This window comes from Pholcus phalangioides, unplaced genomic scaffold (genome assembly GCF_987345545.1).
Source record: "Pholcus phalangioides strain wild (caught in Gottingen) unplaced genomic scaffold, Ppha-v1.0 ptg000005l_1, whole genome shotgun sequence".
Lineage (NCBI taxonomy): Eukaryota > Metazoa > Arthropoda > Arachnida > Araneae > Pholcidae > Pholcus > Pholcus phalangioides.
The window spans coordinates 14,059,366-14,073,762 of record NW_028301598.1 but is presented as its reverse complement, the minus strand read 5'-3'; the positions used below and the strand labels follow the sequence as shown (position 1 = coordinate 14,073,762).

The 14,397-nt window shown below is 42.8% G+C and overlaps 1 protein-coding gene across 1 annotated transcript in view; it reads right to left on the bottom strand.

Moving 5' to 3' along the window:
- Positions 1-2,746: 2,746 nt before the first annotated feature.
- Positions 2,747-14,397, bottom strand: part of LOC149086344 (uncharacterized) — a 132,525-nt gene continuing 120,874 nt past the window's right edge. Inside the window, exons 2-3 of the mRNA XM_089232366.1 lie at positions 2,975-5,740; positions 2,747-2,755 (exon numbers count right to left, since the gene is read on the bottom strand). Coding sequence (XP_089088492.1) covers positions 2,747-2,755; positions 2,975-5,740 — 2,775 coding nt within the window. The remainder of the gene's footprint in view (positions 2,756-2,974; positions 5,741-14,397) is intronic.

Genomic DNA, 14,397 nt, shown 5'->3' with positions numbered 1-14,397 from the left:
TAATCACACGACACGTCCTAAAACGGGGTTTAGGAAGACTGTAAAGCTATGTGGAATATAGGAAACTAGTTTGAGTTCCGTATTTGTACAGAAGAAGCGTGATTATTCATTGCGGGATTCGAACCCGGGTCGACAGGATGAGAGTCAGGTATCTTAACTACTCGACTACACAGCACGTCTTATAACTGGGTTTAGGAAGACTGTAAAGGTATTTGGAATATTGGAAACTAGTTTGGGTTCCGTATTTGTACAGAAGCAGCGTGATTGGTCATTCTACAATTCGAACCTGAGTCCTGAGGACGAGAGCCAGATATCTTAACCACCCGACTACACAGCACGTCTTATAACTGGGTTTAGGAAGACTGTAAAGGTATTTGAAATATTGGAAACTAGTTTGAGTTCCGTATTTGTACAGAAGAAGCGTGATTATTCATTGCGCGATTCGAACCCGGGTCGTCAGGAGGAGAGTCAGGTATCTTTACCACTCGACTACACAGCACATCTCAAAACTCGGTTTATGAAGACTAAAGCTATGCGGAATATTGGAAACTAGTTTGAGTTCCGTATTTGTAAGGAAATAGCGTGATTGGTTATTCCAGAATTCGAAGGTAAGTCGTCAGGACGAGAGTCAGATATCTTAACCACACGACTACACAGCACGTCCTAAAACTGGGTTTAGGAAGACTGTAAAGGTATGTGGAATATTGGAAACTAGTTTGAGTTCCGTATTTGTACAGAAGTAGCTTGATTGGTCATTCCGGGATTCGAACCCGTGTCGTCAGGACGAAAGTCAGATATCTTAACCACACGACACGTCCTAAAACCGGGTTTAGGAAGACTGTATAGCTATGTGGAATATTGGAAACTAGTTTGAGTTCCGTATTTGTACAGAAGCAGCGTGATTAGTCATTCCAGAATTCGAACCTGAGTCGTCAGGACGAGAGTCAGATATCTTAATCACACGACACGTCCTAAAACGGGGTTTAGGAAGACTGTAAAGCTATGTGGAATATAGGAAACTAGTTTGAGTTCCGTATTTGTACAGAAGAAGCGTGATTATTCATTGCGGGATTCGAACCCGGGTCGACAGGATGAGAGTCAGGTATCTTAACTACTCGACTACACAGCACGTCTTATAACTGGGTTTAGGAAGACTGTAAAGGTATTTGGAATATTGGAAACTAGTTTGGGTTCCGTGTTTGTACAGAAGCAACGTGATTGGTCATTCCAGAATTCGAACCTGAGTCGTCAGGACGAGAGTCAGATATCTTAATCACACGACACGTCCTAAAACGGGGTTTAGGAAGACTGTAAAGCTATGTGGAATATAGGAAACTAGTTTGAGTTCCGTATTTGTACAGAAGAAGCGTGATTATTCATTGCGGGATTCGAACCCGGGTCGTCAGGATGAGAGTCAGGTATCTTAACTACTCGACTACACAGCACGTCTTATAACTGGGTTTAGGAAGACTGTAAAGGTATTTGGAATATTGGAAACTAGTTTGGGTTCCGTATTTGTACAGAAGCAGCGTGATTGGTCATTCAACAATTCGAACCTGAGTCCTGAGGACGAGAGCCAGATATCTTAACCACCCGACTACACAGCACGTCTTATAACTGGGTTTAGGAAGACTGTAAAGGTATTTGAAATATTGGAAACTAGTTTGAGTTCCGTATTTGTACAGAAGAAGCGTGATTATTCATTGCGCGATTCGAACCCGGGTCGTCAGGAGGAGAGTCAGGTATCTTTACCACTCGACTACACAGCACATCTCAAAACTGGGTTTATGAAGACTAAAGCTATGCGGAATATTGGAAACTAGTTTGAGTTCCGTATTTGTAAGGAAATAGCGTGATTGGTTATTCCAGAATTCGAAGGTAAGTCGTCAGGACGAGAGTCAGATATCTTAACCACACGACTACACAGCACGTCCTAAAACTGGGTTTAGGAAGACTGTAAAGGTATGTGGAATATTGGAAACTAGTTTGAGTTCCGTATTTGTACAGAAGTAGCTTGATTGGTCATTCCGGGATTCGAACCCGTGTCGTCAGGACGAAAGTCAGATATCTTAACCACACGACACGTCCTAAAACTGGGTTTAGGAAGACTGTATAGCTATGTGGAATATTGGAAACTAGTTTGAGTTCCGTATTTGTACAGAAGCAGCGTGATTAGTCATTCCAGAATTCGAACCTGAGTCGTCAGGACGAGAGTCAGATATCTTAACCACACGACACGTCCTAAAACTGGGTTTAGGAAGACTGTAAAGGTATGTGGAATATTGGAAACTAGTTTGAGTTCCGTATTTGTACAGAAGAAGCGTGATTATTCATTGCGGGATTCGAACCCGGGTCGTCAGGAGGAGAGTCAGATATCTTAACCACTCGACTACACAGCACGTCCTATAACTGGGTTTAGGAAGACTGTAAAGGTATGTGGAATATTGGAAACTAGTTTGAGTTCCGTATTTGTACATTGAACATTGAAGGACCGGACACACCCCGCTTCCCATCTCAGAGAGATATCGAAGCTTTCCCGGAGGATGGGTGTATCCGGAAATTTATTAATTTATGTGAAAATAACAATGATATACATATATACAATAAATAATCTGGAATAAATAATCGTACAAATTGTGATCATATAGCATCATCCCCAGATAATCAGTCCGTAATCGTAATAGTCCTTATATAAATAATCAAAAAATAATTTTTGTCTTGTATGTGATAAAATCTGGAAGTGAGTTTATCCAATCTAGAATATAACAATCTCGGCAATCAAGCTGTAATAAGATATAAATTGACGTCTATATGTCCGGCATCTCCATTTCATTCACACCCGCCGGAAAAAGGATGAAACAGTTGACACTTGTCTTCTTGGGCGTAAATTGTATCGATTATTAGATGTCGGTGAAACAACCGATGCATGTCTTCTTGGCCGTAAGTTATACTTTTTAGTAGGTAACCGTGTTACCTCTCTTGTTGGCTCGTAAGACGGGTCCTCCGAGCGCGAATTGCGTCCCCTTGATCCCGCAGCTCGTGTCTTATTGTGGAGTAGATGTAGGTTGCGGTCCAGGAATCGAATCAACCTCTGCAAACGTTGAAAGTTCAGAGGGCTGTCTAGAATTCTCATTTTCCAAGCAAGCATTCTGGACTCTGGCAGTTGGCCAAAGTGGAAGTCTCTCGTCTGGGGACACGTGGTTATATAGTGCCATAGGGAACCATTTGAACCGCAGATGCATATGCTGTTACTAGAACGTTTAAAACGCAGAAGATACACCGGAAAAGGGCCATGCTCGGTGATAGCGATTGTTTTCTCTCTAGGCCATACGTTCAAACGCCATTGAACTCGTCGTTGTATCTTGTATGCGTCCTTTGCTGCACATGTATTCCAATTGGTCTGCCACCCCTGCAACACGTCCTCTTTAAGCACCCGATGGACCAAACTCCTTGGCCAAAGTTGGTCGTCTTGAGACGGAAGTTTTATGGCCTCCTTGGCAAGTTTGTCGGCTATTTCATTGCCAAAGATGCCTGCGTGGGCTTTAACCCAGGCCAATCGGATTCTCGTGTTGGCGCATAAAATTCGGCGAATCTCCCGTACATTATGATGCACAGAACGTGGGTTTTTGATTGATAACAGGCCCGAAGCGCTGTCTGAGAGGATCAGCACTGGTTTCGATAAGGCGTGTGCCCTTGAAACGGCATTCAGAATCGCATATATTTCAGCTTGAAAAACACTGTTTTCTTTTGCGAGCCGCCTGCTCCATTGTTCCTCGATGGATCCATCTTCTTTTATAACTACATAAGCGCACCCTGTACCGTCAGAAGACTTCGAGCCGTCTGTATAGATCTTTACTGTTCCAGGAGCCAGCTTAATGCATTCAGCACCAGACAGCACGACCTGATTTGCGTCAATGTCCACGCTGGGATGCATGAGCCATAGCTTGTGTTGCTTTTCAAAAGCCTGCGCTTGCAGTGATTGAGTACTAATGACAACGTCTTCATCCAAATGAAGAATGCTGGTCTTGCGGGCTTCATATTCAATATAACTGCTCAGCCGCGGATTCCCTGTGGCGACATATAAGACTTCATTTGCAGTGGTGGAGTAGGCCCCGGATACATACAACAGGAACGGGCGCTGGGCTATGTCCAGAATTCTCCTTTGTGTTTGCGTGGGATACCGAAACCAAGAGGCGCATCCAAAGGAAAGCTGACGCTGCACAACTGATCTGTATAAAATATTCCTAAAATTCTGCTGGAGCCCCCATTTTGGTCCGGCTACTCTACGAAGGAGTTGGAGGGTACCGTGTACCTTGTCTACTTGCTTAGTGATATGTGTCATAAAACTGAGCTTGTCATCTATGTACACCCCTAGATATTTAATTACTTTGGAAGGCCAAATCCGTAATCCATTGATAACGATCCTCGGCTTCTGTTTCTTGGGATGAAGCCAAAGAAACGTGGTTTTCTCCACTTCCATCTGCAGCTTATTATTACTCAACCATTTCGACAGAGACGTGAATGCATTTTGCGCTGTGAGAGTTATGTCGTCGTGGTCGTCCCCTGATATTACAAATATGAGATCATCTGCGAATGTTTGTATGTAGACATGAGGACCCCAGTTAAGTTTTAACAGCGTATCAAGCACCAGCGTCCACAGTAAAGGACCACTGCAGGATCCTTGTGGGCATCCTTGACGCTGCTCTTTTGTTGCTACACCTCCATCAGTAGTCATTGTTATGTAACGGTCTCGCAACATATTCTCCACGATACTTACCAAAGACGACGGAAGTGGCGTTCGACGTAACTGGTTTATAATGAGTTCGTGGCGTAGGGAGTCGAAAGCACCACGTATGTCCACCGACACGACAGCTGTTTGAAGACCATGGGCGTGTTTGTGTCTGACGACACGAAGAAGAGCCTCAATGGCCTTTTCCGCTGATCTTCCAGCACGGAAACCAAACTGGAGAGGACTTAACCAATTAACCTGTTCTAAATAATACACAATACGCTGGACCAGAACCTTTTCAAAAACTTTTCCTATTGTGGATAGAAGACATATTGGACGATATGATCGCAAGGACTCTGGGTCACGATCCTTTTTCAGAAAAAGAAGAATCTTCCCTTTTTTGAAATGGTGAGGAAACACCGATATGTCTAGCAGTTTATTGAAAACGAAGGTAAAGACTTCAGCATATTCTTCAAAAAGTTTCTTCAGAATTGGGATGTTGATATTGTCACAGCCTGGTGCGCTTCTGTTCTTGAGGTTATTCACTATGTGAGCTATCTCTGACGTCGTAATTGGTAAATCATGTTCGAATACGTCGCTTCGTCTCCGCACTAGAGCAATTCGTTCTACTGTATCCGGATATATAAGATTCAGCTGGTATTCTGCTGCCTCAAGAATGGTTGAGTTGAACATACCATTGAAACTCATCCTCACTTGAGGCGGTATACGTTTGCATTTAAATACTGAACGATATGCTCCACCGTAAGGACTGCTTTCCTCGGCACAAAACTTCGTCCAACTGGTGATTTTAGCCTTCTCAACAGAACGCTTGTATACTGCCCTTGCTTTCTTGTATTGTGCTCTAGCTATATTTTTGTCCTCTTTGGCCTTTATAAATCTCCGTTCCAGTGCCCGAACCTTTTTTCTTTCAATGGCCAACTGCTGGGTCCACCAGCTTGGAAGACGATTTGGTCTCATTTGGACGTACCCAAGAGTATCTGCGCATTTTCTCTGTAATTCCAACATAAAATTGTCGATGGTATTATTTACACCATCTTCCGTTGAAGCCGTCCCAACCGTATTTGTACAGAAGAAGCATGATTATTCATTGCGGGATTCAAACCCGGGTCGTCAGGAGGAGAGTCAGGTATCTTTACCACTCGACTACACAGCACATCTCAAAACTGGGTTTAGGAAGACTGTAAAGCTACGTGGAATATTAAAAACTATTTTGAGTTCCGTGTTTGTGCAGATCAGCGTGATTGGTCATTCCAGAATTCCAACCTGAGTCGTCAGGACGAGAGTCAGATATCTTAACCACTCGACTACACAGCACGTCCTATAACTGGGTTTAGGAAGACTGTAAAGGTATGTGGAATATTGGAAAGTAGTTTGAGTTCCGTATTTGTACAGAAGCAGCGTGATTGGTCATTCCAGAATTCGAACCTGAGTGGTCAGGACGAGAGTCAGATATCTTAACCACACGACACGTCCTAAAACTGGGTTTAGGAAGACTGTAAAGGTATGTGGAATATTGGAAACTAGTTTGAGTTCCGTATTTGTACAGAAGAAGCGTGATTATTCATTGCGGGATTCGAACCCGGGTCGTCAGGAGGAGAGTCAGATATCTTAACCACTCGACTACACAGCACGTCCTATAACTGGGTTTAGGAAGACTGTAAAGGTATGTGGAATATTGGAAAGTAGTTTGAGTTCCGTATTTGTGCAGATCAGCGTGATTGGTCATTCCAGAATTCGAACCTGAGTCGTCAGGACGAGAGTCAGATATCTTAACCACTCGACTACACAGCACGTCCTAAAACTGGGTTTAGGAAGACTGTAAAGCTATGTGGAATATTGGAAACTATTTTGAGTTCCGTATTTGTACAGAAGAAGCGTGATTATTCATTGCGGGATTCAAACCCGGGTCGTCAGGAGGAGAGTCAGGTATCTTTACCACTCGACTACACAGCACATCTCAAAACTGGGTTTAGGAAGACTGTAAAGCTACGTGGAATATTAAAAACTCTTTTGAGTTCCGTGTTTGTACAGAAGCAGCGTGATTGGTCATTCCAGAATTCGAACCTGAGTCGTCAGGACGAGAGTCAGATATCTTAACCACACGACACGTCCTAAAACTGGGTTTAAGAAGACTGTAAAGGTATGTGGAATATTGGAAACTAGTTTGAGTTCCGTATTTGTACAGAAGAAGCGTGATTATTCATTGCGGGATTCGAACCCGGGTCGACAGTATGAGAGTCAGGTATCTTAACTACTCGACTACACAGCACGTCTTATAACTGGGTTTAGGAAGACTGTAAAGGTATTTGGAATATTGGAAACTAGTTTGGGTTCCGTATTTGTACAGAAGCAGCGTGATTGGTCATTCTAGAATTCGAACCTGAGTCCTGAGGACGAGAGCCAGATATCTTAACCACCCAACTACACAGCACGTCTTATAACTGGGTTTAGGAAGACTGTAAAGGTATTTGAAATATTGGAAACTAGTTTGAGTTCCGTATTTGTACAGAAGAAGCGTGATTATTCATTGCGGGATTCGAACCCGGGTCGTCCGGAGGAGAGTCAGGTATCTTTACCACTCGACTACACAGCACATCTCAAAACTGGGTTTAGGAAGACTAAAGCTATGCGGAATATTGGAAACTAGTTTGAGTTCCGTATTTGTAAGGAAATAGCGTGATTGGTCATTCCAGAATTCGAACCTGAGTCGTCAGGACGAGAGTCAGATATCTTAACCACACGACACGTCCTAAAACTGGGTTTAGGAAGACTGTAAAGGTATGTGGAATATTGGAAACTAGTTTGAGTTCCGTATTTGTACAGAAGAAGCGTGATTATTCATTGCGGGATTCGAACCCGGGTCGTCAGGAGGAGAGTCAGATATCTTAACCACTCGACTACACAGCACGTCCTATAACTGGGTTTAGGAAGATTGTAAAGGTATGTGGAATATTGGAAACTAGTTTGAGTTCCGTATTTGTACAGAAGCAGCGTGATTGGTCATTCCAGAATTCGAACCTGAGTCGTCAGGACGAGAGTCAGATATCTTAACCACACGACTACACAGCACGTCCTAAAATTGGGTTTAGGAAGACTGTAAAGCTATGTGGAATATTGGAAACTAGTTTGAGTTCCGTATTTGTACAGAAGTAGCTCGATTGGTCATTCCATGATTCGATCCCGGGTCGTCAGGACGAGAGTCAGATATCTTAAACACTCGACTACACAGCACGTCCTATAACTGGGTTTAGGAAGATTGTAAAGGTATGTGGAATATTGGAAACTAGTTTGACTTCCGTATTTGTACAGAAGAAGCGTGATTATTCATTGCGGGATTCAAACCCGGGTCGTCAGGATGAGAGTCAGGTATCTTTACCACTCGACTACACAGCACATCTCAAAACTGGGTTTAGGAAGACTAAAGCTATGCGGAATATTGGAAACTAGTTTGAGTTCCGTATTTGTAAGGAAATAGCGTGATTGGTCATTCCAGAATTCGAAGGTAAGTCGTCAGGACGAGAGTCAGATATCTTAACCACTCGACTACACAGCACGTCCTATAACTGGGTTTAGGAAGACTGTAAAGGTATGTGGAATATTGGACGCTAGTTTGAGTTCCATATTTGTACAGAAGAAGCGTGATTATTCATTGCGGGATTCGAACCCGGGTCGTCAGGATGAGAGTCAGGTATCTTAACTACTCGACTTCACAGCACGTCTTATAACTGGGTTTAGGAAGACTGTAAAGGTATTTGGAATATTGGAAACTAGTTTGAGTTCCGTATTTGTACAGAAGAAGCGTGATTATTCATTGCGGGATTCAAACCCGGGTCGTCAAGACGAGAATCATATATCTAAACACCTCGACTACAAAGCACGTCTTATAACTGGGTTTAGGAAGACTGTAAAGGTATTTGAAATATTGGAAGCTAGTTTGAGTTCCGTATTTGTATAGAAGAAGCGTGATTATTCATTGCGGGATTCGAACCCGGGTCGTCAGGAGGAGAGTCAGGTATCTTTACCACTCGACCACACAGCACATCTCAAAACTGGGTTTAGGAAGACTAAAGCTATGCGGAATATTGGAAACTAGTTTGAGTTCCGTATTTGTAATTAAATAGCGTTATTGGTCATTCCAGAATTCGAACCTAAGTCGTCAGGACGAGAGTCAGATATCTTAACCACTCGACTACACAGCACGTCTTATAACTGGGTTTAGGAAGACTGTAAAGGTATTTGGAATATTGGAAACTAGTTTGGGTTCCGTATTTGTACAGAAGCAGCGTGATTGGTCATTCCAGAATTCGAACCTGAGTCGTCAGGACGAGAGTCAGATATCTTAACCACACGACTACACAGCACGTCCTAAAATTGGGTTTAGGAAGACTGTAAAGCTATGTGGAATATTGGAAACTAGTTTGAGTTCCGTATTTGTACAGAAGTAGCTCGATTGGTCATTCCATGATTCGATCCCGGGTCGTCAGGACGAGAGTCAGATATCTTAAACACTCGACTACACAGCACGTCCTATAACTGGGTTTAGGAAGATTGTAAAGGTATGTGGAATATTGGAAACTAGTTTGAGTTCCGTATTTGTAATTAAATAGCGTTATTGGTCATTCCAGAATTCGAACCTAAGTCGTCAGGACGAGAGTCAGATATCTTAACCACTCGACTACACAGCACGTCTTATAACTGGGTTTAGGAAGACTGTAAAGGTATTTGGAATATTGGAAACTAGTTTGGGTTCCGTATTTGTACAGAAGCAGCGTGATTGGTCATTCTAGAATTCGAACCTGAGTCCTGAGGACGAGAGCCAGATATCTTAACCACCCAACTACACAGCACGTCTTATAACTGGGTTTAGGAAGACTGTAAAGGTATTTGAAATATTGGAAACTAGTTTGAGTTCCGTATTTGTACAGAAGAAGCGTGATTATTCATTGCGGGATTCGAACCCGGGTCGTCAGGAGGAGAGTCAGGGATCTTTACCACTCGACTACACAGCACATCTCAAAACTGGGTTTAGGAAGAATAAAGCTATGCGGAATATTGGAAACTAGTTTGAGTTCCGTATTTGTAAAGAAATAGCGTGATTGGTCATTCCAGAATTCGAAGGTAAGTCGTCAGGACGAGAGTCAGATATCTTAACCACTCGACTACACAGCACGTCCTATAACTGGGTTTAGGAAGACTGTAAAGGTATGTGGAATATTGGAAAGTAGTTTGAGTTCCGTATTTGTACAGAAGCAGCGTGATTGGTCATTCCAGAATTCGAACCTGAGTGGTCAGGACGAGAGTCAGATATCTTAACCACACGACACGTCCTAAAACTGGGTTTAGGAAGACTGTAAAGGTATGTGGAATATTGGAAACTAGTTTGAGTTCCGTATTTGTACAGAAGAAGCGTGATTATTCATTGCGGGATTCGAACCCGGGTCGTCAGGAGGAGAGTCAGATATCTTAACCACTCGACTACACAGCACGTCCTATAACTGGGTTTAGGAAGACTGTAAAGGTATGTGGAATATTGGAAAGTAGTTTGAGTTCCGTATTTGTGCAGATCAGCGTGATTGGTCATTCCAGAATTCGAACCTGAGTCGTCAGGACGAGAGTCAGATATCTTAACCACTCGACTACACAGCACGTCCTAAAACTGGGTTTAGGAAGACTGTAAAGCTATGTGGAATATTGGAAACTAGTTTGAGTTCCGTATTTGTACAGAAGAAGCGTGATTATTCATTGCGGGATTCAAACCCGGGTCGTCAGGAGGAGAGTCAGGTATCTTTACCACTCGACTACACAGCACATCTCAAAACTGGGTTTAGGAAGACTGTAAAGCTACGTGGAATATTAAAAACTCTTTTGAGTTCCGTGTTTGTACAGAAGCAGCGTGATTGGTCATTCCAGAATTCGAACCTGAGTCGTCAGGACGAGAGTCAGATATCTTAACCACACGACACGTCCTAAAACTGGGTTTAAGAAGACTGTAAAGGTATGTGGAATATTGGAAACTAGTTTGAGTTCCGTATTTGTACAGAAGAAGCGTGATTATTCATTGCGGGATTCGAACCCGGGTCGACAGTATGAGAGTCAGGTATCTTAACTACTCGACTACACAGCACGTCTTATAACTGGGTTTAGGAAGACTGTAAAGGTATTTGGAATATTGGAAACTAGTTTGGGTTCCGTATTTGTACAGAAGCAGCGTGATTGGTCATTCTAGAATTCGAACCTGAGTCCTGAGGACGAGAGCCAGATATCTTAACCACCCAACTACACAGCACGTCTTATAACTGGGTTTAGGAAGACTGTAAAGGTATTTGAAATATTGGAAACTAGTTTGAGTTCCGTATTTGTACAGAAGAAGCGTGATTATTCATTGCGGGATTCGAACCCGGGTCGTCCGGAGGAGAGTCAGGTATCTTTACCACTCGACTACACAGCACATCTCAAAACTGGGTTTAGGAAGACTAAAGCTATGCGGAATATTGGAAACTAGTTTGAGTTCCGTATTTGTAAGGAAATAGCGTGATTGGTCATTCCAGAATTCGAACCTGAGTCGTCAGGACGAGAGTCAGATATCTTAACCACACGACACGTCCTAAAACTGGGTTTAGGAAGACTGTAAAGGTATGTGGAATATTGGAAACTAGTTTGAGTTCCGTATTTGTACAGAAGAAGCGTGATTATTCATTGCGGGATTCGAACCCGGGTCGTCAGGAGGAGAGTCAGATATCTTAACCACTCGACTACACAGCACGTCCTATAACTGGGTTTAGGAAGATTGTAAAGGTATGTGGAATATTGGAAACTAGTTTGAGTTCCGTATTTGTACAGAAGCAGCGTGATTGGTCATTCCAGAATTCGAACCTGAGTCGTCAGGACGAGAGTCAGATATCTTAACCACACGACTACACAGCACGTCCTAAAATTGGGTTTAGGAAGACTGTAAAGCTATGTGGAATATTGGAAACTAGTTTGAGTTCCGTATTTGTACAGAAGTAGCTCGATTGGTCATTCCATGATTCGATCCCGGGTCGTCAGGACGAGAGTCAGATATCTTAAACACTCGACTACACAGCACGTCCTATAACTGGGTTTAGGAAGATTGTAAAGGTATGTGGAATATTGGAAACTAGTTTGACTTCCGTATTTGTACAGAAGAAGCGTGATTATTCATTGCGGGATTCAAACCCGGGTCGTCAGGATGAGAGTCAGGTATCTTTACCACTCGACTACACAGCACATCTCAAAACTGGGTTTAGGAAGACTAAAGCTATGCGGAATATTGGAAACTAGTTTGAGTTCCGTATTTGTAAGGAAATAGCGTGATTGGTCATTCCAGAATTCGAAGGTAAGTCGTCAGGACGAGAGTCAGATATCTTAACCACTCGACTACACAGCACGTCTTATAACTGGGTTTAGGAAGACTGTAAAGGTATTTGGAATATTGGAAACTAGTTTGAGTTCCGTATTTGTACAGAAGAAGCGTGATTATTCATTGCGGGATTCAAACCCGGGTCGTCAAGACGAGAATCATATATCTAAACACCTCGACTACAAAGCACGTCTTATAACTGGGTTTAGGAAGACTGTAAAGGTATTTGAAATATTGGAAGCTAGTTTGAGTTCCGTATTTGTATAGAAGAAGCGTGATTATTCATTGCGGGATTCGAACCCGGGTCGTCAGGAGGAGAGTCAGGTATCTTTACCACTCGACCACACAGCACATCTCAAAACTGGGTTTAGGAAGACTAAAGCTATGCGGAATATTGGAAACTAGTTTGAGTTCCGTATTTGTAATTAAATAGCGTTATTGGTCATTCCAGAATTCGAACCTAAGTCGTCAGGACGAGAGTCAGATATCTTAACCACTCGACTACACAGCACGTCTTATAACTGGGTTTAGGAAGACTGTAAAGGTATTTGGAATATTGGAAACTAGTTTGGGTTCCGTATTTGTACAGAAGCAGCGTGATTGGTCATTCCAGAATTCGAACCTGAGTCGTCAGGACGAGAGTCAGATATCTTAACCACACGACTACACAGCACGTCCTAAAATTGGGTTTAGGAAGACTGTAAAGCTATGTGGAATATTGGAAACTAGTTTGAGTTCCGTATTTGTACAGAAGTAGCTCGATTGGTCATTCCATGATTCGATCCCGGGTCGTCAGGACGAGAGTCAGATATCTTAAACACTCGACTACACAGCACGTCCTATAACTGGGTTTAGGAAGATTGTAAAGGTATGTGGAATATTGGAAACTAGTTTGAGTTCCGTATTTGTAATTAAATAGCGTTATTGGTCATTCCAGAATTCGAACCTAAGTCGTCAGGACGAGAGTCAGATATCTTAACCACTCGACTACACAGCACGTCTTATAACTGGGTTTAGGAAGACTGTAAAGGTATTTGGAATATTGGAAACTAGTTTGGGTTCCGTATTTGTACAGAAGCAGCGTGATTGGTCATTCTAGAATTCGAACCTGAGTCCTGAGGACGAGAGCCAGATATCTTAACCACCCAACTACACAGCACGTCTTATAACTGGGTTTAGGAAGACTGTAAAGGTATTTGAAATATTGGAAACTAGTTAGAGTTCCGTATTTGTACAGAAGAAGCGTGATTATTCATTGCGGGATTCGAACCCGGGTCGTCAGGAGGAGAGTCAGGGATCTTTACCACTCGACTACACAGCACATCTCAAAACTGGGTTTAGGAAGAATAAAGCTATGCGGAATATTGGAAACTAGTTTGAGTTCCGTATTTGTAAAGAAATAGCGTGATTGGTCATTCCAGAATTCGAAGGTAAGTCGTCAGGACGAGAGTCAGATATCTTAACCACACGACTACACAGCACGTCCTAAAACTGGGTTTAGGAAGACTGTAAAGGTATGTGGAATATTGGAAACTAGTTTGAGTTCCGTATTTGTACAGAAGTAGCTCGATTGGTCATTCCATGATTCGAACCCGGGTCGTCAGGACGAGAGTCAGATATCTTAAACACTCGACTACACAGCACGTCCTATAACTGGGTTTAGGAAGATTGTAAAGGTATGTGGAATATTGGAAACTAGTTTGACTTCCGTATTTGTACAGAAGAAGCGTGATTATTCATTGCGGGATTCAAACCCGGGTCGTCAGGATGAGAGTCAGGTATCTTTACCACTCGACTACACAGCACATCTCAAAACTGGGTTTAGGAAGACTAAAGCTATGCGGAATATTGGAAACTAGTTTGAGTTCCGTATTTGTAAGGAAATAGCGTGATTGGTCATTCCAGAATTCGAAGGTAAGTCGTCAGGACGAGAGTCAGATATCTTAACCACACGACTACACAGCACGTCCTAAAACTGGGTTTAGGAAGACTGTAAAGGTATGTGGAATATTGGGAACTAGTTTGAGTTCCGTATTTGTACAGAAGAAGCGTGATTATTCATTGCGGGATTCGAACCCGGGTCGTCAGGAGGAGAGTCAGATATCTTAACCACTCGACTACACAGCACGTCCTATAACGGGGTTTAGGAAGATTGTAAAGGTATGTGGAATATTGGAAACTAGTTTGAGTTCCGTATTTGTACAGAAGCAGCGTCATTCCAGAATTCGAACCTGAGTCGTCAGGACGAGAGTCAGATATCTTAACC